Here is a 26,245-nt window from a genome sequence, read left to right as displayed (position 1 = left end):
GGAGTGTAGCTGACCCCCACTGGGGCACAGCTTCCCATAGGCTTGCAGAGTTCAGAGACTCCACATCCAGCACTTACAGCTCAGGACAGCTCCTGAGAGGGAGGCCCCAGTCCCTGTGTGATCAGACAGTTGTGTTTTAGTGGTTGATGAGCGGCTTTAGGAAGGGCTTGTATTTATTGTTATTTATTTATACCCTGCTGGATTCCAAGGGAATTAAGGTGGCATACAACACAGCTGGCGTATTCTGAAACAGGGCTGGGTGTTCCTTTCATTTTAAAACAGTAGTGATTACTAACTTCCATTTGACTTTGCTTGGTTGAATTATGAAGAAGAGCTTGGATGATTTTCATGGTAATGTGTGGGCCCTCCCTGATTCAGAAGCTTGTGTTCATTGACTCCTCAAGGTCTCTCACTTGCTTGATTCATTGACAGCTGAGAGCAGAAAGGCTTCGCAGTAGGTTCAGAAATGATCTGAACCTGGATAAACTCTTGGGGCCACAATTACCTAAAGCAGGTATTGGTGATGTGGAGAGTAGGAAGGTAGTTGCTCTCTGGGGCAGGGCAGCTGCTCCAGGATCGGGAGAGTTGTGGAGTGAGGTAGTACAGAACGTGGGGAGCTGGAGGAGATGTTTGTTGGGGAAGGCTGAAGTTGGAAAAGCCAAAGAACCATATCCACTCTGGATTCCTGTCTCCCTCTCCTGGGCTGGTGTTGAAGAGATGGCCTCAGCCTCAGCTGGGAGAAGGCTGGATTCTTGAACTTCCTTTCCTCTTCTGCATCTCTGACTTTGCCTGAGCCTTAGGCATAACCCCGGAAAGGATGGCAGAAGGGAAGTGGGATGGCATCTTTGGCTCTTGAGCTGGAAACTTTTTGCTGTTGCTCCTGTGGGTGCTTGCTGGGAACAGTAAGATAGTATATTGGGGAGCAGCAGGATTCTGAAGAGATTCCTCTCTCATACCACTCTGTCTCTAGCAACAGCAATCTTCCACCACAGTGGAAGCCCCTGATCAAATATGCGTACCCACAAAAGGGAGCAGGTGTAAGTTCCATCTCCTGGTTAAAGAGTGATGCTTGGCAGATTTTTTGTCGCTTTATTAAAGGACACTGCTCAGCCAGCTTCTGGTGCAGATCACGCCTTATATCTATCTCTGTCTACACTCTGCTCAGCTGTTCAGAGGGTTCACAGTGCAGCTCTGCTGTGCGTGCTGAGTCCCATTTCTAATGAAAGTAGACTTTGTTCTCTGAAGGCAGCTAATCGTGCCCCATGGGCTGTAATCAGGGAGAAGGTATTTAATACAGGGCAGGCGGCAACAGGCGGCCTGCACCGACTGGCAAATTGCAACATGGCAATTAGAAAGCTATCACCCCTCTCTCCACCCCAGCAGATAGGAAGTAGAGTCCATCCTTTGAATTGATTTTTGAGTAAGCGAAGAATGAATGTTATGCAGAGCATGGCAGAAGCTGGGGTTGGATGGGGTAGGATGAGGCAGGGGCAGGGAGGGTTGAGGAGAGCCCCTTTTCCTTCTCACTTCACCTTCATGGGATGGGAAAGGGTTGCTGCTACTCTGGGTGTCTCCCTCAACACTGCCTGCAGGTTCAGCCTGAGGAGCCCCAGGCCATGCTGGGTCAGCGAGAGGTTTTAACCTAGGCCTCAACCTTTCTCCCAGGGCATAGCTGTTCTTACAGAACAGACCCAGTACGTTACGTTATCTGGTAGTCCCACATCCTGAGTTGTCTGCCCTTAGTTCCTCAAGGCTTAGGTTTAGTTTGGCGTGGGGGTGGGAGTGGGATTCTTCCTCGTTAATTTCCTTTTTTTTTTTTTTTTTTTTTGAGATGGAGTCTCTGTTGCCCAGGCTGGAGTGCAGTGGTGCGATCTGGGCTCACTGCAGTCTCCACCTCCTGGGTTCAATTTTTGTGGAGACAGGATTTCACCATGTTGGCCAGGCAGGTCTCGAACTCCTGATGACCTCAAGTGATCCGCCTGCCTTGGCCTCCTAAAGTGCTGGGATTACGGGCGTGAGCCACCATGTGCGGCCAGCCCTGTTGATTTCCTGATCTTCCTCCAGAAGACCATTTTCTGGGAGGTGTCCTGGAGCCAGCTCAGCCTCCAGAGGCCAGGAGGCCCCAGAGGCTGTCCTTGGCTGCCGCTCGCTTATCATGGGCCATGGCCCATTCTGAGTTGTCCAGCTGCTCTCCTTTGGGACCTTTTCTTCCCCACATGGGACTGGGAGTCCTCCTTGGGCTGAAACACTCCAAGGCAACTTGGGAAACCTTTGGGTGAAGGAGATGTGGCCAGGGGAGGCTGCACCTGGTAGCTGAGTCTTCCTGGAGGGACCACTCTGATGCCATCTGCCTCACCCCTTTACCTTCTCCCAGCTTGCAGGCCGAGTGTCCCAATACTTCTCTCTTTGTTGTCCACTGCACCTTGCATTGCTGTCCTCCTTGGGTCTGTCCAGCCTTCCCTGCACACCTTCCTTGCCTCCAGTCAAGGACTGTGGGCTGCCAGGCCTATTGTATTCCTGTTCATTGCTGAAACTGTGGGCTCCTCACGGGCTGGATCTGGGGCACTCAGCAGATTTCAGAAGTTGGAGCTAGGGCCTGGGTGTTGGGCACATCCTGTGTTTTTTTTTTTTTTTTTTGAGACGGAGTCTTGCTCTGTCGCCCAGGCTGGAGTGCAGTGGCGCGATCTCGGCTCACTGCAAGCTCCGCCTCCCGGGTTCACGCCATTCTCCTGCCTCAGCCTCCCGAGTAGCTGGGACTACAGGCGCCCACAACCGCGCCCGGCTAATTTTTTGTATTTTTAGTAGAGACGGGGTTTCACCATGGTCTCGATCTCCTGACCTTGTGATCCGCCCGCCTCGGCCTCCCAAAGTGCTGGGATTACAGGCGTGAGCCACCGCGCCCGGCCCGGGCACATCCTGTGTTTATGGACACAGGGCAGGAAGTGGTTGGTACACATCTCCCTCGCAGCCTGGTGTTGAGGAACACTATGAGCCCCCTGGTGGATTGTCTTCCCAGTGGGCATTGCCTTCTGCTTCCTTAGTTGGGAGTGGTTTCCCATCCCTGTAACTCTGACGTATGTGGAAAGAGTAGGCTGTGGCGGAGAGAATAACCTCCCATCACCACCACCCCCATCCCCAGAGTCTGTGTCTGCATTTACTGCCCATCCCACAGCCAGCCACCTTCTCAGGGTACTCCTCGCCTAGCAAGCCAGATCGCCTCTGGCCATGGAATCCCTGGGGATAAATACGTACTGTAGGGCCAGTTGAGGTCAGGGTGAGGCAGAAGGAGCTAGAGGATGTGTGGCAACTAGAGCCCGGGCTGCAGGGCATGGAGTGAAGCAACCCTCCCTACAGGATTGCCGGACACCTGAGCATGTTCGTGTCCTCCCTGCCTGCCTGCTGTTCATGTAGGTGTCTCGGTACCAAGAGGACAGCATGAGCCTTGCCAGGAGTAGGGACAAGGAAGTACAGAGGCGGTTGGGAATAGAGGAGAGGCACACAAAGGGGCCTGCAGAGAGAAAGGGCTTCCTCAGATGACTGGGGAGCACGTGGGGGAAGGGAGCTGGGACCTGGACCTTCTGTAGAGAAGGGGAAAGGCAGAGACCAATTCTCTGAGCTGCACCTTGGTTTTGTAGAAGCTCTTGACTGCTGTCATCTCTCACTCTTCCATCTCTGGCCCTACCCTGTTTTCCAGCTCATGCACCCCACACATTTACCCTCTGAGTATCAGAACCCACATACCCAGGTGGGTTTGGGACTTTCTAGGCCTCTCCCTCAGACCATAGGAGCACCCACCCTGGGCCCCTCTGGAGGGGCAGCCCCAAGGAGCCTGTTGGGGTGACTTGTTTGCTCCCCACACCCTGGGAATGTGCCGTCCTTTCAGGCCCGCCCACCCAGATTCCTGTGCAGGGAGTCAGCCGACACAGCATGCTGCATGTGCCCTGTGGGGACACGTTCTGCCTCCTGTCAGGGGGAGGAGGCTGGCGGCCCGTGCCTGTGCTGCCGCACCCCAGCTCCCCACAGAACCCCAAGCCAAGGCCCAGGCTGTCCAGACAGAGGAGGTAGACCACTCCTGCTTCCCCACCCTCCCTACCCCCTCACCATTCTTCCTGCCCCAGGCCCTGTTGGAATGTGACAGGAGTCATGGCCAGGGCATGTCCCGACAGTGGGAACACATGCTAAAGCCCGCAAGGCTTCCCTCAGCCTCCAGCTCTGTTTAGGTTGATGGGGGCGGGAGAAGATTGTTTTTTCTGCCCAGAAGGCCACCTGAGGTTACTGCCTGATCACTGGTGGCTGCTGCCCCCATGCTGCAACCCAGCTAATTACAGGTGGGGGCCAGGGAGGGGTGTGGGCCCATCTTTGAACCTCAGGAGGTGGGAGGGGCTCTCATAGGACACTCAGTCCAGCCACCTCTGTGTAGATAAGGAACTGGGTTATCCAGTGAGGAAGGGCGTTACACAGGGCCCTGTGGTGTCAGTGCTGAGCCTGGAGCCCAGGTGTCTCCAACTCCCCAGACTGGAGTTTTCTTCGTATTTCTCAGCCTTGGCACTCTGGGTATTTTCTGTTGGGAATTATTTGTGGTGGGAGTTGTCCTATGGTTGTGGGATGACCAAAGCATCCCCACCTTCTACCCACTAGATGCCAGTAGCACTCCTTCCCTCCAGGTTTCGACAATCAAAAATGTCTCCTGACACTTGCCAGACGTCCCTGGGGAAGGAGAGTGGGCGCCAGACATCCCTGGGGAAGGAGAGTAGGCAGAATTGCCTGGTTGAGAGCTACTGCTCTGTGTTGCTCCCTTTTCAGATTTCTTCTCCTAGCCCTACGCCGCCTCATTGCAAAGGCCGGTGACCATCATCATTATACACCAAATAGCCTTGGGCCTCCTTCTGGAAATGCTAGGTGCTCTCTTTCCATCATTTTCTCTATCTTCTTGGATCTTTGTGAGGCTTTTTTCCTGGTGTTCTCATTTGTAACCCATGTTCCCCAAATCTCTTAGTTGTTTCCAAACTCTGAGAGGCCTGGGAGATGAGGAAGACAGATGTGGAGTAGGGATAGGATGGAACCGGACCTATTCAAGAATTGGGCAATGTGCTGAGACCATAAACACACACAGACACACGTATCTCATCTGGGACTGTGACATTACTGTCACGGAGAAAGGCAGGAACCCAGTGCTTCCAGTCATCTGCCTCCAGCTGCTTTCCCCTCAGGCCCCCTATTTCATGGCCTTCCTGCCATGGTTCTCCCTGGGGGGCCTTCCAGGTCCCAGACCGGGCAGGCAGGCCTGTAGCACTGACAGACAGGCGGCTGACACCTGGTTTCCACTTTCTTCCCTTCTCTGGTTTCAGGAGCTGTTGGCTAAAGGAAGTGGAGGGGCCGTGGGATGCGGAGAGCCGAGGGCTAACTCTCGGACAGCGGAACAGAGAGAGCTGCCGACAAACAGACGGTATGTCCCTGATGAGGCCTGTGCCCTCAGCCTGGCTCTCTTCTGGGGAGGGGCAGGTGAGGGGGCAGCCAAATGTTCTCTCTCGGTGGGGCCTGGTGAAAAGAGTGGTGGAGGCCACAGGGGTTTGGCCATCAGTGGCCGAGGCCAGAGAGCTCTCTCAGGCTTTGAGATTCCCACTGAGGATCCTGGATTGGATCCCCAAACTCACATTTTTTGGTTATTATTTTTTTTAAAACTAACAATTATTCAACATTTCCTAAGTGCTTTACATCATCTTCACAACAGCCCTATGAAGTTGGTGCTATTCTTAGCTGGGCACAGTAGCTCACACCTATAATCCCAGCACTTTGGAAGGCCAAGACAGAAGGATTGCTTGAGCTTGGGAGTTTGAGCCTGGGCAATAAAGTGAAACCCCGTGTAGAAGGAATAGCCAAGCATGTGCAGTGGCACGTGCTTGTGGTCCGAGTTACACAGAAGGCTGAGGCAGGAGGATTACTTGAGCCCGGGAGGTTGAGGCTGCTGTGAGCCAAGAGTGCGCCACTGCACTCCAGCCTGGGCAACAGAGCAAGTCCCTGTCTCAAAAAAGAAAAGAAAAAAAAAGAAATTGGTGCTGTTTTACCACTAATTTAGAGTTGAGAAAACTAATGCATAGAGAGTTTTATCTTCTGAGGCCTTCAGAGGAGAGTGGAAAGGAGGGTGGTGGGCTGCTTTGAAGGCTCCCTGCCCCACTCTTAAAACCTAGGTGTCCAGGCCCTAGGCCCTGCTTTTCCCACCCACCTGTTCCCCATTGGACCCATGCCCGACCCTCTGGCACTCCTTTGACCTATGGGGACTGACACACCTGAGGTGTGCCCTTGTAATGACTCCAGTAATGGCCCAGGCTTATCAGCCTATGTGGTGGCCTCAACATATGTCTCCTTTCACCATCTTTGTTTTTTCTCAGTCCAGAGTCCTTCTGGCCACATTTCTGAGCCTCCCTCCTCCTCCTCCTCAGCAGGTGGAGGAGCCGTCACCTCCCAGAATGACCAGTGCCGCCCCCGCCCCTGCTAAGAAACCCTACCGTAAGGCACCACCAGAGCATCGGGAGCTGCGATTGGAAATTCCTGGATCCCGGCTTGAGCAGGAGGTCAGCAAGACTGGTACCCCAGCCTGACCGGCAGAGGCAAGGCCCCTGAGGCTGGGTGTCTGGCTGACTTCTGCCTGAGCTTCTGGTCCTGAGTTGGGGTGAGAGTGGGCCTTGCTGTTGGAGGCCTGAGGTCTCCTAGCCGCAGCAGTGCAGGTGGGGGCAATGTAGGCTCAAGGGGGACTGTCAGTGAGTATACATCCAAATGTCAGGGAACCCCTGAGTCTTTGTAGCTTAGCATAAATGATCCCATATGATATTCTCCCTGCAAGAGGCAGCCCAGTAGACTGAGGGGTACCTAACCTGCTGGTGGATGGGACTCTGGTCCTCCATAGTGGAATAGAGCCATTCAACCTGTGGCCCCTTTGGGGCATATCAGGAGGCAGTGCTATAGCCACTTCCCACCAGCACAGCTGCTCTTCATTGTCCCCAGGAAGTCCGGCCCTTCCTCCAGCTTTGCTTTGTTTGGCTAACATTTGTTGAATACGTACTCCCTGCCAGGAACTGTTAGGTCTGGACTCTGCTCTTCAGGGGCCTCTAGTCAGCTGCAAAACATGGGCTCTCCTCCCCCATTAACCTCACTCACAGGCGGAAATGAAGGCCACAGTGGTTTACTGCCCTTGCAGCCATGTCTCCACCTGGTCGCAGTGCATGGAGCACATTTAAAGAACTTGAGATGCAGCACATGCTGAGCATCAGGCATACTGTAACCTGCTTTGGTCAGATTCAAGGTAGAAAAGCCATGACTTGCTCATTTCAGTTCAGGGAACATTAAATTAAGATGCCAGCTATTATGCTAGGTGCTACCCATTGAGCATTACGTCAGTTTTATAAGTGAGGGAACTAAGGCTCTGTGAGGTGAAGGCTGTATAATCAGTATGCGGTAGAATAGGGTCAAATCCTGTTGTCAGAGTCAATGGACAAAGGAGGCCACCTACCTCCATTTTCTGCCTGAGACTGCACTTCTGAAGCAGTCAGCTCTATGTAGAATAGGCCCCTTGACGTTTCCCTCTTACAATAGCATGGGCCTGCTCTACTTTGTGGTTGGCTGAACTTGACTTTTGAGCCATGACTGCCATAGAGGTTTGGGGAAGATGGGGCAGGAGGTTAAGAGCCAAACAAGACACTTCTTCCCCTTAGTCAGGATTAGCCCTCTTCTCCCATGCACTTGTTCCTCCTGAGCCTCTGCAAGGGCCTGATTCTGCCTTTGTCTTTGTCCCAAGGCTGAGGGCTTTGTCAGAGCTCAGAACTCTTGTGTATAGTTCAGCCTGACTTTTCTGGAAGGTCTCTGCCATACGTGTGTGGAGACAGGGCCCACCAAGAGCCGAGTGAACAGCTGAGAGGCTGTCTCTGCCCCTGGGGAGAGGTAGCTTGGGTGCCAGGACTTACTTGAAAATGACTTTAGGATTAAGGTTGAAGGTTGGAAGAGGTTGTTGAATCTTCTGGTTGGCATGGGAGCAGGTAATCGAGGCTTGTCCCAGCATTACTGAATTGCTTCCATCTGTTGAGAGCCCTATAGCCCTCTTCTGCTGTGAGAGTCTCTGGGCTTCACACCTGAGCCTTTTCATGACTATTTGGAGGGTGAGCCAACCAGGGGGCCAGTGGTCCAGAGCTGAGCCTCAAGCTTCTCTTTTTTGCCTAGGAACCCCTGACTGACGCAGAAAGGATGAAGTGAGTATCTGCTGCCTGAGATGCTGCCTGAGATACTGCCCTGCCTCAACTCTGTCCCTCTTAGCTGCAGGCTAGGCTATTGGTACAGTTGGACTTTCCCGTGGATTAGGTGGAAGTAAAGGTTGGGATGGGTTGTTTTAGGGACTCTGGGAGGAGTTTTGATGCTGTGGATATTTTTTCTGGCAAATGGGATTTTATTGTTCCATGGGCTTCGAGAGAGCATAGAATCAGGAGGTGAATGGCACTGAGGGCCCTGCTGTTCTTGCTAAGGAGCCCTTCCCCAGCTCCTGGTTCCTGTACCAGCTGCCACCCTTGCAGCCCTTTCTTAGCCACATGAGGCCTCCGGAGAGGAGGGCAGTGCTGGGCTGGATTTCCAAGAGATGAATAATGGAGAAGCCTGATTGTGCAGAGGGGAAACTGGAGCTGGGGGCTTAGTGGCCGACTGACATGGGCTGTAACCAGAGACAGGCTGGGAGCCGTATCCCTACCCCCAATTCTGTCTTTTCATTCTCCAATAGTGAAGGGAAGCTGGATTGTCCCCTACCATCCCCTCTTCCTCCCCTGACCCTCCAACCCAGGCTGTGTTCCCAGGGCCAGCAGGCCTATGAAATATGCTGCCTTAGACTTAAGCTCTGGTTGCCTGTCTTCATGTCATCCCTTCCTTCCTGAGCCCACTCTGGAGCTCCAGGCCATGCCCTTTGATCTCTCATACCCCTCTGCCCTTGATCCCACAACACCCTGCCAGGCTCTTGCAGCAGGAGAATGAAGAGCTTCGCCGGCGCCTGGCCTCCGCCACCAGACGCACTGAGGCCCTGGAACGTGAGCTGGAAATCGGGCAGGACTGCCTGGAGCTGGAGCTGGGCCAGAGCCGCGAGGAGCTGGACAAATTTAAGGATAAGTTCCGCAGGTGTGGGAATGAGGGGACACACACACACACACACACACACACACACACTCTCTCTCTCTCTCTCTCTCTCTCTCTCTCTCTCTCTCTCTCTCCCTCTCTCCCCCTCTCTCTCCCTCTCTCTCCCTCTCTCCCCCTCTCTCCCCCTCTCTCCCCCTCTCCCTCTCTCCCTCTCTCCCTCTCTCCCTTCTTCGGAGGTTAGCTGGAAGATGCCTCAGAGATCATCTGATTCCGATTAGAAAACTGAAGTTGTTGAGGGCGACTGACATGTTTAAGATCCCGGGAGGCTGAACAGGGCCTGAAGAATGGGATCTTGACCCAGGGATGTGCCTTGTGTTATCCCTTTTCAGGCTGCAGAACAGCTACACAGCTTCCCAGCGGACCAACCAGGAGTTGGAGGACAAGCTGCACACACTGGTAAAGGGCAACTTGGCGGGCACTGTGCTCACAGCATAGCAGGGGGCCAGGATTTGCCAGGGGAATGCCACTCGGGCTTGGGGGAGATGGTGGGATGGGGCAGTGGTGGGGGTACCGCAGTGTGCTCTGCAAGTCAGGACTGTCTTAATGCTCACACTGTTTCTCTTCTTTCCTCGTCTCCCCCTCATGCTGCCACCGTCGCTGCTGCACTCTCCTCTCAGGCCTCTCTTAGCCACAGCTGGATTTTTGCAGTTGCGTCTGAGTTTGTGTGTCTTCTCCCTTGCCCTGGCCTTCTCAGCTGAGATCTGGAATTGCGGGCCCTGGCTATTACCCTGTACCCCTTGAGTATACCCGCTCCTTTCTCTTCCCTGTGTGAGGCCCATTTAACAGTCAATGCCTCCCTCCCAGGAGAGAGCTGGGGAGCCTAGCCTGCTCTGCCCTTGGCTCTGGTAGAGGTACTGATTGATGTCTCCACTGAACACCCAAAGCTTCTTGGCTGCAGTGGCAGCAAGCCCAGGCTCTGGGCGGGGAGGGGAGGCTGCAGATCCAGTCCCTGAACTGAAGATCAGAAGGCTACTTTTGAGCCTGCAGCTTGCTCCCTGCTCAGCGAGGCACCCTGGCTGCCACCAAGCCCTGCTTCCTCTTCCCTCTCCTAGCCTGATGCTGGAAACAGCTGCACACATAGGAGGCTTCAGCCCCCTGGTTTGCAGTTTCTGCCTTTGAGGTACCAGCTGCCTTGCCTGGTGCCCAGAGCCCCTGGAATCTCAGGGGATGGACAGCTCTTATACTGTCTGTGTCCTGGGCCCAGGTGGCAGGAGGTCATGCTAAGAAAGCCCCCACCCCACAGCCAGTCCAGGGAGTGGGAGAGATGCCCAGTCTCCTTCTGTCTGTCCGTCATTTGTCTCTGCTTTGTCCGCCTTGGCTGCCCTAGCACCTGTGGCCTCTTGTGTCTCCAGGATGGGAGGAGGTGGAGGGAGAGGAAGGGCTGCCTAGGGTGTGGGCTGGGTTAACCTCAAGTCTGTGCCTCAGATCAAGAAGGCTGAGATGGATAGGAAGACGCTGGACTGGGAGATTGTGGAGCTGACCAACAAGCTGCTGGATGCCAAGAACACCATTAACAAGCTGGAAGAGCTCAACGTATGTGCATTTCACTGCTCGGGCCTTCCTCACCTGGGGCTAGCTTTGTTCTGGCCTGGCCCTGCTCCCTTGGAGAGGGCTGGGCTGGGCTCTGAACCAGGTCTGTGTCTGTAGGAGCGGTACCGACTGGACTGCAACCTGGCTGTGCAGCTCCTCAAGTGCAACAAGTCCCACTTCCGAAACCACAAGTTTGCTGATGTGAGTAGAACTCACCCCCTCCCCGCCCACATAGACCATTCTGGCCACTGTAGGACTCTTAACTCCAGTTTCTACACCTCTCTCTGTCTTCCTGTTTTTAAGTCCCCTTTCCATTTTGCCCTCCTGCCTCCATGTCACCTATCAAGCCAGTCAACTCTGCCACTGGTTGGTGTCCCATGTCCTGTCTAGGGCCCATCACTAGTTTTGGGGGGGCAGCCCTGTTGGTTTCTATAACAGAGACAGAGAGAGAGGATCCCAGGCAGGAAGGAGAGGGTAGTCAGAGCTATCTGCCCAAAGAGTACTGAGAGAGGATTAGGCCCATCTGATCATGTTACCCCAACGGGTAAACTCTAGACCCCAGAGCTTCAGGCCCAAGGTTGATGTGGCCTGCAGAAGTAGAGATATTTCTTCTTTTTTATTTTTTTTCTTTGTTTGAGACGAAGTCTTGCTCTGTTGCCCAGGCTGGAGTGCAGTGGCGTGATCTCGGCTCACTGCAAGCTCCGCCTCCCGGCTTCAAGCAATTCTCCTGCTTCAGCCTCCCAAGTAGCTGGAATTACAGGCGCCCACCGCCACAGCCGGTTAATTTTTTTTGTATTTTTAGTAGAGACGGGGTTTCACTGTGTTAGCCAGGATGGTCTCCATCTCCTTCCTGACCTCATGATCCACCTGCCTTGGCCTCCCAAAGTGCTGGGATTACAGGCGTGAGCCACCGCGCCCGGCCCAGAAGAGGTATTTCTAAGGCCACTGGTCTATACAGATTCTCCAAACTTAAGTATGGTTTGGGCAGAAGCTGGGAGATAGAAGTTTGAGAACATGCTGGCCTCAGCAGCAGATCTGGGTTTAAATCCTGGCCAAGTTAATCAAAAGCTTTGAGTTGTCTTCCCCTCTCCGGGCCTGTGTGTCTGTGAAGTGAGGGTATACACACTGGCATGCTCTAAGAACAGGAGATAGTGGAGTGCTGAGCACACAGAGGTACTTAAATGTGGGAGCCATTACTTTCGCCGTGAGTCAAGTTGTCTTTAGCTGCGATCATTAATGTCTCTCTTTCCTGCTCTTTTACCTCAGCTGCCCTGTGAGCTACAGGACATGGTTCGGAAACATCTGCACAGTGGTCAAGAGGCTGCCAGCCCAGGTCCTGCTCCCAGCCTAGCCCCAGGGGCTGTGGTGCCTACCTCGGTCATTGCCCGAGTGTTAGAGAAGCCGGAGTCTCTACTGCTCAATTCAGTCCAGTCAGGCAGCGCCGGGCGCCCCTTGGCTGAGGATGTCTTTGTGCATGTGGACATGAGCGAGGGTGTCCCAGGTGATCCAGCCAGTCCCCCGGCCCCTGGCAGCCCCACCCTGCAACCCAATGGGGAGTGCCACTCTCTGGGTACTGCCAGGGGCTCCCCGGAGGAAGAACTGCCCCTGCCAGCCTTTGAGAAGCTGAGCCCCTACCCAACCCCATCTCCACCACACCCACTGTATCCTGGCCGCAGGGTAATAGAGTTCTCTGAGGATAAGGTTCGGATCCCCCGCAACAGCCCCCTGCCCAACTGCACTTACGCTACCCGCCAGGCCATTTCACTGAGCCTGGTGGAGGAGGGGAGTGAGCGGGCCCGCCCTAGCCCAGTGCCCAGTACCCCTGCCTCAGCCCAGGCCTCACCCCACCACCAGCCCAGCCCAGCGCCCCCAACACTCAGTGCCCCAGCTAGCTCTGCCAGCTCTGAAGAGGACCTGCTGGCCAGCTGGCAGCGGGCATTTGTGGACCGTACTCCGCCACCTGCCGCTGTGGCCCAGCGCACAGCCTTTGGACGCGACGCCCTCCCTGAGCTGCAGCGCCATTTTGCCCATAGCCCCGCTGACAGAGATGAGGTGGTCCAGGCACCTTCTCCCCGACCGGAAGAGAGTGAACTTTTGCTACCCATAGAACCTGACTCTGGCTTTCCCAGGGAGGAGGAAGAAGAGCTGAACCTGCCCATCAGCCCTGAGGAAGAGCGCCAGAGCCTGCTGCCCATTAACAGTGGCACAGGGGAGGGGTCAGGCACTTCCCACACTGAGGGCAGGGCCTGGCCACTCCCCAGCTCCAGCCGCCCCCAGCGCAGCCCCAAGAGGATGGGGGTTCACCACCTGCACCGCAAGGACAGCCTCACCCAGGCCCAGGAGCAGGGCAACCTGCTCAACTAGGGCCTCTGGTGGCCTTCCTGCCATTGCTGCACTGGGACTGCAAGGAGGCCCCATACCTTGGCAGCTCAGGGTCCCCAGTCCAAGGCCTTGACCTCTCCCCAATCCATACCTGCACAGCTGTTCCCTGTGTGGGTGGGGTCAGGTGGTGGGCCATGCCAGGCCTGTTAGCTGCGTTGACTGACCGCGGCAGCTTGCCTCATGGTTTTCCCCTTTTCTTAGAATATTTTATTCTCCACAGATAACATGCAGTTGGGTCTCAAGACCTTTTCTCCAATCAGCCCAACCCAGCTCAGACTGGGCTGTTCTGGGGAGCTGAGGAGTTTATCAGTATTCATCTTCCATCCTCCTTTCATAGTCACAAGTTTTTGTTATTTTGTTTTTTTTGGGGGGTGGTGGTGTAATCGTTAACTTCATTTCTGTTTCCTACCTGTTTGCTTTCCCCCCCAATCCTCCGCATGAGCTGTTGCCCTCTGGGGGCCTGGCACAGCTGGCCTTGGGGACCAGAGAGAGGACTGACTCAGGGCCCCTCAGCTGTCTCTTCCCTCTCTCTGGAAAGGAGGTGGGGCTCAGGGGCCTCAAGCTGCGCTCTGGGTGAGGCCTGGCCTCTACTCCCAACCTTGGCTCTAGACTGTTACTCCAAGCTTTGGGAAATTTTCACATTGATGACTATTTTAAAATCAAATAAAACTATTTTACTGGTATGGCCTAACTTGTCTTAATGACCTTCCCGTTCCCACTCTTCTCCCCATTCGTGAGTATTCCCAGTCCTGGTCTCATCCTAGTTGACTAGTGACTCCCCTTGCCCCACTCTACCTAGGGTTTCCCTGGGCACAGAGCATCAGGGAGCGGAAGCGGGGGGTACCTTAACCTTAGCAGGGTCCCTTAGTCTTCCCTCAGAGGCAGGGACCACATCTTCATGGGGCTTGTGTAAGGTGTTGCCCCAGAAGCCCAGGTCCTAGGCCTAGGCCAGGCCTATTTTGAGAGATTCTGGACCAGTTCACGAAGCCTGGAGCTTGGGCTGTGTGATGCTACTGCCCCCTAGTGGTGCTTACTGGTAGTTCCAATTCCTCCCCTACTGCCGGCCCCCAGTGACTACAGCCGCACGCCAGGTTGTGGAGTTCATAAAATCTTTTCCGAGCCAGCGGGTTGCAGCCAGAGCTGCCAAGTTCAAAGGCATTGCCTTGGGTTCAAGTGCCCCCCCAAGGCTGTTGCTCAGTCACGGCTTCCAGAGCTTCCTTCCCACCACACTGCCAGGAGCTGCCAGAGCCCCCATGTAGCCCCTGACCCCAGTTCCCTCCCAAGCCCCAAGGCCTGAGCCTGATATCTGGGGCAAGGGGCTTGGACAATAGACAAGTGAAATGGTGTGCAGAGGCCCAGTGGAGAGTCACATCTCGGTCTCAGCCAACAGACTGTCCCCTAGTCCTGACGTCATTAGCACCATCTGAGAGCTGGGATCTGTGGAAGGGCAGAGGGGTGTTCAGACCACCATTCCTTCCTCCACTGGGGACCACAGATAGCTGAAAGCCTAGGTTCTCCACACCCACTCTCCCTTGTCCCGAGCCTCTTCCAGACCTAGCTCTGATCAACCCTCTGGGTTCTTACCACTGGGACACATCCAGGAGCTGCTGCCCCTCTGGTGGGCAGCAGGCTCCCGCCCTCTCTCCCATTCCTGGGTGTCGCCAGCCCCTCCTGCCACTTCCTCCTCCTCCTCTCCCTCAGAGAGGAGGTCACAGATCTGTTGCTGCAGCTCTGGGCTAATGCTGTTCTCAGCCAACACCAGGCTCCGCAAAGCTGTGGGGTAATTTTCTACCATGTCCAGCAGGGTCTGAGGTGGGGAAGAATATGGAAAATGATGAACACAGTTAAGGCAGGTCCTCAGACCCCAACCTGCCACCCCTTAGGTATGTCATCAGACACATAAGCTAACCTCCACCCCATCCCCTGGCCGTTCCCAAACATGACAACTTCCCACCTGAGCTGACTGGTTGGTGAGCCCTGTGCCCTCCAAGTCTAGGACCTCTAGCGTACGACTGGAGGCCACAGCTACAGCCAGCATTCCTGCCACATGGTCACCTGGGGAGACAACACACGTGCACACATTCACACACATGCCTGCTAATCCTTACAGACAGCTTCCCCATTGCCTTAACAACTTAAGATACTAACCCCTGGCCAGGATGGACAATTGGTGGTGGTCAGGAAGGGATCATTGTGATTGGTGAGTGAAGGCATGAAGAAAGTTAGGCCCACGGGTGGCGACTGATGCTTTGATCTATTTGTTGGTCACCTGGTCCTCCACAAAGCTATCTCCTTGACCCTTGGGGGCTCTCCTTTCTCTTTCCTCTCCCAGTGTAGGGGTTACCATGTCAACTGATGGTCCCAGGCTCTTGGATAGCGCATGAGGCAGTGAGAGCCCAAGGGGGTATTCTTGAGCCTCACCCAGGGGGTTGTAATCCAGATTGAGGACGCGGACCTGGGAGCTGTGGGCCACAGCAATGGCGAGGCGGCTCCAGCCCTTAGGGGTGATGCCAGGGTTGGCACTCAGCGTTAGCTCCTTCAAGCCTGGGTAGCATCATAGCAAGAAACCAGAATAAGGAGGGTTAAGCCCTCCCTGAGCCCTTCCCCACCATCCCTGTGTCTCCAGGGTGTCCCTAGTGGCTAAGCACCACCTCACCCCCACCATAGAGTTCAAGAACCATTAAGGAGGCCCATGCTTCCTCTGCCTGCCCAGCCTGGATCCCTGAGTCTCCATGCTGCCCCCCATCCTGCCCCTTCCTTAGAGGAGTAGAAAGACGTTCTCACCCACAACATCAGAGCTCTGGGGCCACACCCCCTTCCCTCTGCATTTCGATTTTCATCACTGCCACACTAGCCCAAGCCTTCAACAGGGCCCTGCTCACCAGATTTGGCCCCGTCTGGGGGCAGGAGACCACAGATGAGGTTGATGGCTTCATCACCCAGCATGCAGTCCCCCAGGTCCAGAGCCACGAGGGCAGGGTGGAGGGCCAGGGCTGGGTTCAGCAAGGCCAGCCCCGCATCTGTCAAGGGGCTCCCATGCAGGCTGGTGGGGAGTGAGAGAGCAGGGTTACTGCAGTCCTGAACCCTATCTACATGGGGAAGGGGCACTTTCACTTCTGTCAGCCCTAGATATGGGGAGGGCACTCAGTCACAGCACTAGAGAGGCCTGAAAAAGGAGAAGGAAAGTTCTAGATTCTCAGGGAATACAAGTAGAGGGAGAATTCGGTTTGTTTTCTGGGGCAGGGATCCAGGACATCGCACAGGGAGGAGCAGAGAAGGGGTAGGTGAGTAGTGGACTGGAATACTGCAGTGGGCAGGGCTCTCATCCCCAGGGGGATATTCTCTCTCGGGAACCCGAGGAGCTGCCCCAGTGAAGTAAATGCAGATGATCAGATGGGGAGGCACGGCCCCCACCCAATGTCAGGAAGTAGTAGGTATCCCAACGCGGGTAGGGTCGCGCGTGCAAAGCCCAAGCGTGTGCTTGGAGGGTGCTGTGAAGGCATGGGCCGAGGCACCGTATATGTGCATAAAGCATGTGAGGGTAGAATGGTACTGGAAGGAGTGTGGAGGAACATGAGATGCCAGGGGCGTGTATGGAGGGGTGCAGTGCCAGGGACCCCCTTGCGAGGGGGCGCACTCACAAGAGGGACTGGATGGAGCGGTTGGTCCGCAGAGCCTCAGCCAGCTGCTTGATGCGGCTGGGGCTAGACACGACGCCCAGGTTAAGGTTGAGCTGCGCCAGGGACGTGGCCCCGGCCAGGGCCCGGCAGATGCGGCCGAAGTCGCGGTCGCAGAGGCGGCAGCCGCGCAGCGAGAGCAGGCGCACGGCGTTGTCGCGCAGGCCGCGGCAGATGTCCCGCACCTCGGCGCCGGACAGCGGCTCCCCCGAAATCTGGATGGAGCTGGGCAGCATCGTGCCCACGGCTGGGCCTCCGGGTACGGGGCCGGAGGGGAGGTTGGCGGGGCCGCGGGCAGGGCCGGGGATAGGGCCGGGGTCGGGGCCCCGGCTGGGGTCGCGGGCGGAGTGGGGCCGGGGGCGGAGGCGGAGGCTGTGGCGGAGGCTGCGGCTGCGGCGGAGGCTGCGGCGGGGGCGGAGAAGAGCTACCGGGACTGAGCCGGAGCCGGCCCGAGGTGCGGAGGCGTCCAGGGCGCGGGCCGGGCTGAGGTGGGGCGGCACTGGGGCGGGGGCAGCTCGCACGGTCCGTGTCTGGGCGTTGGGCCGGGTGCGCGTTCCGGGGGCTGGGCAGGCGCTGCTCCGCGCTCGTCCTTGTTCCTCGCGGTCGCGGCGGCAGCGAGCGGCTCAAGGGCTTCGGCTTACCGGTCCCGGCTGGGAGGCCGTACCTGCTCCTTCCTTCTCTGCCGCCCGGCTCCCCCGACCACACCGCGGGCCTGGCCGCACGGCTGGCAGAGAGAGCCTGAGGCGGGCGGCTGCCACTCGGGCTCCAGCTCCAGAGAGCTAACGGGCGGCGAGTTTCCATGGCAACGGCCGCGTCATCGCCGCTCGCCCCGCCCCCTGCCCGGCCAAGGCCACGCTGGCCCGCGAGGTCTGCGCACACGGGTGGTTCGGGGCAGGGAGCTGGGAGCGATAGGCCGCTCTTCCCGTGAGAGTGGGGTCAGCTAGCTAGCAGAAGGAAGGCGACAGGGCTGAGGCCTAGGATGGGCTGACTGGGGAGGGCTGACGGGGAGCGGAATGGAGGCACGCCATGTGGAGGTGGTGGTAGACACGGTTACTGCTTCTTCTGCCCATTCTCCCATCCTTCCCCGTTCCTAAGGTCCAGGCCCTCGCCGGGCTCCAGGGCACTGTTCCCTCCTATTTCGAAGGCCCCAGGGCCTTTTCTTCCGTGCCGCGCCTCGCCCTGCCCTCGTGACTCGAGAAGCAGCGTGCATGGGGATCCCGGTCCACGGGGACTTCCCACTTGCTTCTCGCCAAGATGGCGGCCTCACCAGGGAGGCCCCGGGGGCCACGGCTGGGCAGAGCCTGCCTGAGCTGCTGGGGAGAAGGGAACCCCAGAGGGTCCCTAGGGCAGGGAAGCCTCAGATAGATGCAAGGTCCTGGTGCCACGCCTTTTCCAGGTATGCAGGGCACTGTTGACATCTGAGGGTGTGTCCCTGCCGCGACACTGGGGCTGCCAATACAGAGGAGGTGCCAGGGCCAGAGCCCTGGAGCACTGGTGAGGACGTGAAGGCAGCTGAGTCACACTCCACGGTGCAGGCGGTACTGTGGCAACTTTGTCCACTGGCCAGGGTGGTGGGGGCCTCACTTACGTAACGCAGGACAAATGAAGGGCACCTCTTTCTGTTAGTCCCTTTGTTAGGAGGGATAGAGGCTGCTGACCCAGATTTACTAGTGTAAGGAGATTATTGTACATAAAACATAATATTCAATATAGTGAAGGAAGGTCAAAGGCCGTATTCCCTCTTTTAGCCACCAGAATTAAGTGGAGCAGACTAAAGAGGTGGTGGTGCGGGGGGTGGATGGTGCTATGTTAGGAGTGGTGGTTGGTTTTATGAGGAAAGACAGAAAAACTGAAAGGAGCTGGCCCCAGTACCACCAGGGCAAAGCCAAGTTTGGCTTCAATTATGAGCTCCACAGGAAAATTATCCCCACAATGCCCAGGAGCAGAAGATCCTTGTTTTGACACGGGGTTTAAGTCGGGATGTTTTGTCCAATTGTCACTGCTTCCTTGGCTTCCCAAGAGTGCAGCTGAGCCCAGACTCAAGCTGGCTGCAGTGTTCCATCAGGCTTATGGCTTTTGTGCTTGAGGCCTCCCTGCCGCTTCATGGGTCAGGTGTCCCCTGCCCTCAGGGGTAGGTTCCATATTCAAGCACTGCCTTCTATGTAGTCTGGCCTGTCCCACCTTTATCCTGTCTGGGTGAGGATATGAAAAAGGGAACATACGACATTACCACTGCTGATTGAGCATGAAAGTATATAGTAAGTGGGATGACAGGGAGGACCACTGGATCAGCCGCTGCAGTTCCAGACTTCAATCAACATTTTAATTACCAAGTCTATATTTAGCAAGACAGTGTGGGAGAGATAAAGAGGAAGGAAGGGGTAGGTGGTGAGGGGTCTCAGAGGAGCTGGCCCATTTTCTGCACTGGCTGCAGAGCCTTGCAGTCCTGGCCAGGAGTTCTTGGCCTTGTGCCCTTCAGAAGTGCCAACAGGCATCAAGGAGGTACTTAACGCAGCTGCAGCTCAGTGGCAGCTGCAGACCCCATCTAAGAAATATGTCATCAGGACTGTCCTTTAATAGTCTTCCTCCTCTCTCCAGCTGTGGGAAAGAGGACTGGCCAAGAATTTCAGGTGGAGTCAGTGTGACTGCAGGGTCACCGCAACAGCTTTGGCTGTGGCGTTGAGGATGGTGGTGGGAAGCCGAGCAGCAGCGAGCACGGCAGGGATGTCTCTGGGGACCCTCTGAATGGGCGGGATGTTGGGGCCCTCCAGTGTGTCCAGGATCCCTGGAAGGAAGATGGAAGGTGAGCAAGGGTCAGATGGGCCCAGCCCACTGACCATGATATCCAGCTTCTTGCCCTAGGCAGCTGCTGTCCCATTCTCCCCCACCCAGGCCTTCCTGCCACTTACCCTCTACCACTTTGTGGTAGGCAAAATGCAGATAGAGCAGGAAGAGCATGTGTAGGGCGGCCAGGGTGCCACAGAGGAGCAGCCGCTGTGTGGGGCCCACGGTCCGAGACACCAACACTGCTACCTAGGGCCATGAGAATACAGCTCAAAGGGCCTGGCTCCAAAGTGAGGAGTGGGGAAGACACTCCCACCCAGGGCAGAACCATCTTTGGGCCCTTCCCTCCCATTTAGGGCTCTTTGTGAGATGGACAGCTCCAGGCTGTCTTCCCCAACTCCCTGGGAGGACAGCCCACCCCTGGAAGCCTCTTGCCCAGCTTACCATGCGCAGTGTGGACAGTCCACCCACCAAAAGCCAGAAGAGGTAGAAGAGGGCGTGAAGATGGATATTATAGGTGATGAACAGGACAATGCAGTGCCCAAAGAGGCCATAGCCCTGGGAAGGAGGATGGTGGAGAGGGGAATCACTCAGGTTGGGCTGGTTTCTGGCCTCTCATGGGGACCGTGGGAAACACACGGTCCATTGGCCTACTCCTCCCATTCCAGGCTTCGGGGCCCCAGGACAGATGCAGACCAAGGCCTGGCTACTCTTTTTAACATCACTCTTGCCCACCACGCCTGGCTCCTTACCAGCAGTGCCAACATCTGCAGCATGGTGATCTGGGCGTTGCACAGGTAGGCGAGGAAGTAAATGAAGGATGAGACTCCCAGCCAGTAGCCGAAGCAGGTGCCAATGGCTGTGCCCATCAGGGTGCCCTCCCGCTGTGGGGTGAAGGCTCTACTTAGTCCTAGGAGGCCTCTGATCTCAGCCTCACCTAGGGCCTTCCGCAGGGGCGGTTCCTGTCTCACTCCACCACCGCATCCTCAGGCAGCTTTCAACCTAGTGCAGCCACCCCCCCAAAGTTGTCTGTCCTGCTTACGATAATAGTGTCAGACGTCTTCATCCCGTGGAGTAGGATGGCAACCAGTGTGAAGACCAGCATGAGAGGTCCATAGAGTTCACCTGCAATTTTCTGTCAATATACCAAGTCATTCAGGCTGGAGGGTACAACAGCTCGTCTGTTTATGGCTTCCCAGGATTTGCCTGGTGGTCCCACCCTCTGCCCTGGTGCTTCCCCCCACTCTCCAGACGTGCCACCCCCTATTCACCTGGGGGAAGTTGACCATCTTGATAGGGATCATGGACTCCAGGAGCCTGGGAAAGGAGAGGAGAGATTAAAGCAGAGGCAGCCCGAGGCCATGAGGTTCTGGAGGGCACGGCCTGAATTTTATTCATCTCTAACTCCAGGGAATGGGGCCTGGCCTAGAGGACATGTCGGATGACAGGGTAGAACAGGGTAGTAAAGACAGATAGGGAATAAGGAAATCATTTCCTTGCCTCTAAAATTAACTTCCAGGAAGGACAACCCTCTGAAACTTAGCTGACTGAAACAGCAGCTATATGGAGAACTCAGCCCTGCTGGGCCTTGATGGAGAGCCTAACCATGTATCCATCTGCCCCCTCCCCTTGAAAAGACAGGCAGGCCGGGCGCGGTGGCTCAAGCCTGTAATCCCAGCACTTTGGGAGGCCGAGACGGGCGGATCACGAGGTCAGGAGATCGAGACCATCCTGGCTAACACGGTGAAACCCCGTCTCTACTAAAAAATACAAAAAACTAGCCGGGCGAGGTGGCGGGTGCCTGTAGTCCCAGCTACTCGGGAGGCTGAGGCAGGAGAATGGCGTAAACCCGGGAGGCGGAGCTTGCAGTGAGCTGAGATCCGGCCACTGCACTCCAGCCTGGACCACAAAGCGAGACTCCGTCTCAAAAAAAAAAAAAAAAAGACAAGACAGGCAGGCTGAGCGCGGTGGCTCACACCTGTAATCCCAGCACTTTGGGAGGCTGAGGCGGGCAGATTACAAGGTCGGCAGTTAGGGGCCAGCTTGGCCAATATGGTGAAACCTCGTCTCTATGAAAGATACATAAAATTAGCTGGGCATGGTGGCGGGTGCCTGTAGTCCCAGCTACTCAGGAGGCTGAGGCAGGAGAACTGCTTGAACCTGGCAGGTGGAGGTTGCAGTGAACGGAGATCGCGCCACTGCATTCCAGCCTGGTGACAGAGTGCGACTCCATCTCAAAAAAACAAAACAAAATAAAAAGACAAGACAAGACAGGCAGACCTCAGCAGAGAGTACCCAGAATTCAGGGCTATAATGAGGAAGCCCTGGGAAAAGTCTAGCGGGCTAGATGGAAGGTTTAGAATGAAAGGTGTTACTGAGGGAATAGTAAAAACGCCTCCTCTTCCTGCTTAACTGTGCCTCCAGGTACTGTCGAGCATTTTCTTGAAAACTATATGTGAAGTGGTATGAAAATTCAGTCACTTGCCCCTTCTCTCAAGTGGCTAGCTCCTAATCATACCTTGGATTTTAGCTAGATTTTACTTCCTCTGGGAAACTTGTCCTGTCCCATCCACCAACCTGCTTTGGCTCACATATCCCTCCTGTGTGCCCCATCATAGCATGAATACTGTGCTGTAACTGCACTCAAGAGCAAGGCTCCTATCTATCTTCACCACTGAACCAGATACAATTAGTATAGGGTCTGGCACAGAGCAAATGCTTAATAAATACTTGCAGAGTGGTCCTGGGTATTTGATTAGCATTGATTAAAGGACGAACAAAAAAACCAAGCCAGGATTAAATCTAGTTCTTGAAAAGTCACTCAAAAACTATGCCCTGATATTTTGATTCTGAGACTGTTCTGCTGCTGGGAATAAAAAGATAAACAAGACAGAGCCTGCTTTTGAGATGCTGTTGGTCTCTGGGGGGAAGATTCCAGGAATAAGAAAGGAAAGCAGTGGTGAAGTGCTGTCTATTAGAGGCAAGCACAGAGTTCTTTTTTTTTTTTTTTTTTTTTTTTTAGATGGAGTCTCGCTCTGTGGCCCAGGCTAGAGCGCAGTGGCGCGATCTCGGCTCACCGCAAGCTCTGCCTCCCGGGTTCATGCCATTCTCCTACCTCAGCCTCCCAAGTAGCTGGGACTATAGGTGTCTGCCACCACGCCCGGCTAATTTTTTTTGTATTTTTAGTAGAGACGGGGTTTCAGTGTTAGCCAGGATGGTCTCGATCTCCTGCTCTTGTGATCCACCCGCCTCAGCCTCCCAAAGTGCTGGGATTACAGGCGTGAGCCACCGCGCCCGGCTGCCAAGCACAAAGTTCTATAGGAACACCAGGAGAGAACAAACTGGGGGTGGGATTGAGGAATGTGGAACAGAGGAAGTGACATCTGAGGTAGGTTTTGAGGGAATATGAGTAGTCAGCTAGATGGAAAAAAGGAGAAAGTTGGTAGCTATTATTATTTGTTTCAGTGACAGGTGTAGTGATGAGAGATGATGGGGTCATGAAGAGGGGGAGCCCACCAGAGCCCAGGGCTTGAAATCTGATTGTAGTGTGCATAAAGGACTAGGTGTTAGGAGGGAAGCTTCTTCAAGAGAAGGCTCCTCACCTGCTCCGCACCTGAGCAGGCTCCACATCAAAGTACGGTCTGAGGATGTCGATGTTGGCGTACAAGCTGAAGGCCCTGGAGGCTTGTCTCTTCCCGGCCTGCCACATCTGAAGTAAGGAAGATGGGCATAGGTATTGTGGGACTGTTGGTTCTAGACCCTGTTGCCTATTTTCCGCTTGATTTCTACATGGTTCTAACTGGACAACCTGGGGCAAACATCACCAACACCAACTCCAGAACATGGGACATACCTAGGTATACCTTTCCACCTGCAGAAGATTCAATCATGCTTACCTGATCTGCCACCTGCCGGCTCAGCTGTCCCTTAAAGCCTTTCATGCCCAGGAACTCTCCATCCTCTTCTTCAGCAGCAGCTGCATCAGCTGCATCAGCGTCTACTTCTTCCTCGCGCAGGCGCTGATGCAGCTCACCCATATCCTCGAAGCTAGAGCCTGAGGTATCATCCATGTTCTCCATGTCAATCACAGCTGAGCCTCCGCCCTGTGAAGACAATGGCTCCTAGAGTGCAGGACTTTTCTGTTCCATCCATTAAGTCCTCTGCTCATCCCAGGGTTTAGGGCTTTGTTCTTCCACTGCTGAGGATACGGCTCGGAATCACTACAGATCATGCCACTCCATTCCCCCTCATATGCTCTCAGAACTCTTGGTTTCTAGCTTTGGCTGAATTTTCTAGCCTGGGAAACATACTACTAGTCTTCCATTCCTGTCTTTTTCCTACCTTACCTACCAAAGACTAAAAGGCTGAAAAAGTGCCCATTTCCTTCTTTCCTAAGCCCCAAACAAAACTATACACATAATATGTTTTCAGCGAATGCCAGTGAATCCCCACCCAACCCCACTCCATGCCTGACCCCGACCAACTTCCTAACTTGTTCCAAGAATACCTTCTTCCTAATGCCTCGAGCGGGCCCAGAGACCCGAGACCCTCAGGCTGGAGTACTAGTCTGGCCCTTTCAGGTCAATGTTAATCCTACTGACTTTAGTGTGCACGAAGACCCAAAGAAGAGAGTTTTGCAAATGGAGCGGACTTCCAGGCCCACAGGGAGAATCCTCAAGACACTTCTGGACATCGCTGGCCCTCGGGTTGCTGGCAGCTAGTGCCTTGGGGCCATTACCTGGATGTTTTCTTCGAACCCTCCCCATTCCGGGCCAGCTCCATTTCGGGCGCCGCCCGCCGGCGCCGCTGTAGTTGCCATGTCCCTTGAAGGCTCCCGTCGCTGAAGCCCGCGCTAGCCCCGCGCGCGGAGGAGTGGGCGAGACGTGGGCCTTAGTGAGGGAGACGTCCCGGGTCGAGGAGAGGTGGGATCGGCCGGAACACAAAAAAGAGAAGCCCGGATGTTTGGACAAAACCAACTTCCGGAGGCTGGGGACGTGGACGGAAGCGGGGAAAAGTCTCGCGATATTTAAGATTCCAGGCGGTGGCGCGTTGCCACGGAGACGGAGCCAGTCTACTAGGACGCACGCGCCAGATAGAGCCTCCAGTCTCGTGGAGAGATTGAAGATGGCGGCTTCTCAGGCGGTGGAGGAGATGCGGGGCCGCGTGGTTCTAGGGGAGTTTGGGGTTCGCAATGTAAGCCTTGTGGCCTTGAGCTCGGGCGGGAGGAATGAGAGCGGAACAGGGGTGGGTCTTGGGATTGGCGTGGGGATAGCCGTGGGCTCATTGTCCCTTTGTGGACAAACTCGTCCCTTTGCTCTAGGTCCATACCACTGACTTTCCCGGAAACTATTCCGGTTATGATGATGCCTGGGACCAGGACCGCTTCGAGAAGGTAAGTGGGGCCGAAGTTGTCTGGGGAGGGTTATGAAGGCCAGACCCTGTGGCCTGAGCAGCCTGTGTCTGTCTCAGCAGCTGCTTTTGGGGGTCGCTCCGTTTGTGTTTGTTGAGCAATGTGCTAGACGCTCCGTTTACAGGCCAAATTAGACACGGTTTCTATCTCTGCAGAGATATTCCGTCTTGTTGAGGAATGGTGCGTATAAACAAGTGCATCTAGTGTAATATGGTGAAGGTGGTTGATAGCGATGAAGACGGCAGGGTTGGGGTGGGGAGCATTCCGCTGAGACCAGGAAGAGGGGCCGAGAGGTACTTAACATTTCAAGAGGAGGGGACACCTGAATTGAACCTTGAATGGTAAGTAAAAAAAAAAACAGGAGTTGAATTATGAAAGATTTGAGTTTCACGTCAGTGAAGTTCAGGATATGCAGGTTTTGTGTGTATTTAGTCTTTTGTATTATTGTTTCACTTAGCTTAAAATAAGGGTTAAAATTGCATTTAAATAGATTACTGAATGTTACCCTTTATGCAACTGACCTAAATGTTACCCTTTATGCAGCTTATAAACATGATGTGTAAATCAGTGCCTGGGAAAATTTTACTTTTTTAACCTGTTGATACAAGGAATAAAGTATGAACAATGAAAAAGGCTAATGCTTGAAAAAAAATTATGACTTCTGTGACATGTGCTCCGGGAATGTCCAAGTAGTTCTGGCATGAGTGGTCGGCAAGATTGAAGTGTGTCACACTGTGGATGATAGGGAGCTTGAATAGTTTCTTAAGCAGACATGATCAGATTTGCAACCTTGATGGCTGGGAGGGAATGAGTTTGAGGAGGATCATATGGAGCAGGCAGATCTGTCGTAAGGGAAGCTGAGGTTGAAGATATGAACTAAGACTGATGGTAGAAATAGAGCAAAGGAAGAATATAAGGTAAATTTATGATTGCTTGGATAAAGGCTGTGGGGGTAGCATAAAATGACTTTTTCTGGCTTGGGAACTGCTTTTTGCTTTGTGGTATCATTTACTAAGAGGAGAAATGGGTCTGGGGAACAGGGATGATGATGCATTGTTTTCTGTATGTGGGGAAATCTAGCAGGCTAGAAGACTGCATGCTTGAAATGAGATCAGAAGTGAGATAAAATTTTGGGAGTTGTCAGAACAGATAGTTGCTAAAACTGTTAGTACAGTTAAGGTGACCTGGGAGAGAGACAAGAACCTGGCAAATTTAGAGATGGGTGGAAGTTGATCATCAGAGATGGAAGAAGAGTGGAGCTCAGAAACCAGGGGAATCGTTCAAAAAAGGGGATTTT

General features: G+C 54.7%; 4 protein-coding genes across 61 annotated transcripts in view; 2 read left to right on the top strand and 2 right to left on the bottom strand.

The window, feature by feature from the left end:
- The window catches only part of TJAP1 (tight junction associated protein 1), a 29,247-nt gene extending 15,487 nt beyond the window's left edge, over positions 1-13,760 (top strand). For 13 of the 50 annotated variants that reach the window (XM_074037940.1, XM_074037941.1, XM_074037935.1 and 10 more), the window contains 8 exons: positions 5,349-5,446; positions 6,441-6,572; positions 8,212-8,240; positions 8,986-9,147; positions 9,495-9,561; positions 10,591-10,698; positions 10,813-10,896; positions 11,962-13,760. In XM_074037940.1, coding sequence (XP_073894041.1) covers positions 6,468-6,572; positions 8,212-8,240; positions 8,986-9,147; positions 9,495-9,561; positions 10,591-10,698; positions 10,813-10,896; positions 11,962-13,059 — 1,653 coding nt within the window. In that variant the 5' untranslated portion in view covers positions 5,349-5,446; positions 6,441-6,467 and the 3' untranslated portion in view covers positions 13,060-13,760. Of the gene's footprint in view, positions 1-5,348; positions 5,447-6,389; positions 6,573-8,211; positions 8,241-8,985; positions 9,148-9,494; positions 9,562-9,782; positions 9,813-10,590; positions 10,699-10,812; positions 10,897-11,961 lie in introns of all 50 variants that reach the window. The other 37 variants (XM_045390953.2, XM_074037920.1, XM_074037919.1 and 34 more) reach the window with 4 other exon arrangements.
- On the bottom strand, positions 13,270-17,535 carry LRRC73 (leucine rich repeat containing 73). Its single transcript, XM_065543998.2, has 6 exons — positions 16,719-17,535; positions 15,960-16,120; positions 15,499-15,621; positions 15,037-15,132; positions 14,662-14,889; positions 13,270-14,514 (listed from the first exon to the last, which is right to left on the bottom strand). Exons 1-6 carry the CDS (start codon positions 16,988-16,990, stop codon positions 14,444-14,446), a joined length of 951 nt encoding a protein of 316 aa, XP_065400070.1. The 5' UTR covers positions 16,991-17,535; the 3' UTR covers positions 13,270-14,443.
- Positions 17,536-19,055: 1,520 nt separating this feature from the next.
- Positions 19,056-24,479, bottom strand: YIPF3 (Yip1 domain family member 3). 6 transcript variants are annotated; one of them, XM_045390967.2, is made up of 9 exons: positions 24,277-24,479; positions 23,435-23,736; positions 23,141-23,247; positions 20,810-20,855; positions 20,581-20,673; positions 20,291-20,422; positions 19,983-20,096; positions 19,664-19,787; positions 19,056-19,539 (listed from the first exon to the last, which is right to left on the bottom strand). In XM_045390967.2, exons 2-9 carry the CDS (start codon positions 23,615-23,617, stop codon positions 19,391-19,393), a joined length of 948 nt encoding a protein of 315 aa, XP_045246902.1. In that variant the 5' UTR covers positions 23,618-23,736; positions 24,277-24,479; the 3' UTR covers positions 19,056-19,390. The 6 variants fall into 6 exon arrangements, with proteins under 6 accessions (XP_045246902.1, XP_045246901.1, XP_005552962.1 ...); XM_045390966.2 differs by having other exon boundaries at positions 23,435-23,733; XM_005552905.4 differs by having other exon boundaries at positions 23,435-23,641.
- Positions 24,480-24,641: 162 nt separating this feature from the next.
- Positions 24,642-26,245, top strand: part of POLR1C (RNA polymerase I and III subunit C) — a 38,297-nt gene continuing 36,693 nt past the window's right edge. For all 4 annotated transcript variants that reach the window (XM_065543997.2, XM_065543996.1, XM_074037961.1 and 1 more), the window contains exons 1-2: positions 24,642-24,731; positions 24,859-24,930. In XM_065543997.2, the coding sequence (XP_065400069.1) occupies positions 24,663-24,731; positions 24,859-24,930 (141 nt within the window). In that variant the 5' untranslated portion in view covers positions 24,642-24,662. The remainder of the gene's footprint in view (positions 24,732-24,858; positions 24,931-26,245) is intronic.

The sequence above is a fragment of the Macaca fascicularis genome, chromosome 4, assembly GCF_037993035.2.
Source record: "Macaca fascicularis isolate 582-1 chromosome 4, T2T-MFA8v1.1".
Taxonomy (NCBI): domain Eukaryota; kingdom Metazoa; phylum Chordata; class Mammalia; order Primates; family Cercopithecidae; genus Macaca; species Macaca fascicularis.
This window is presented reverse-complemented; position numbering and strand designations above follow the sequence as displayed.

What these genes read in the sequence shown, in the direction of transcription:
- LRRC73 (XM_065543998.2), bottom strand. Translation starts at nt 16,990, where the DNA reads ATGCTGCCCAGCTCCATCCAGATTTCGGGGGAGCCGCTGTCCGGCGCC. An exon ending in TCTGGATTACAACCCCCTGG is followed by an intron (nt 15,133 to 15,498) that starts GTGAGGCTCAAG and finishes TTGTCTCCCCAG; the next exon opens with GTGACCATGTGGCAGGAATG. An exon ending in CTCCTGGATGTGTCCCAGTG is followed by an intron (nt 14,515 to 14,661) that starts GTAAGAACCCAG and finishes GCCCTTCCACAG; the next exon opens with ATCCCAGCTCTCAGATGGTG.
- YIPF3 (XM_005552905.4), bottom strand. Translation starts at nt 24,357, where the DNA reads ATGGCAACTACAGCGGCGCCGGCGGGCGGCGCCCGAAATGGAGCTGGC. An exon ending in CCTGCTCAGGTGCGGAGCAG is followed by an intron (nt 20,856 to 23,140) that starts GTGAGGAGCCTT and finishes CTCCTTTCCCAG; the next exon opens with GCTCCTGGAGTCCATGATCC. An exon ending in AGATGGTCAACTTCCCCCAG is followed by an intron (nt 20,674 to 20,809) that starts GTGAATAGGGGG and finishes GTATATTGACAG; the next exon opens with AAAATTGCAGGTGAACTCTA.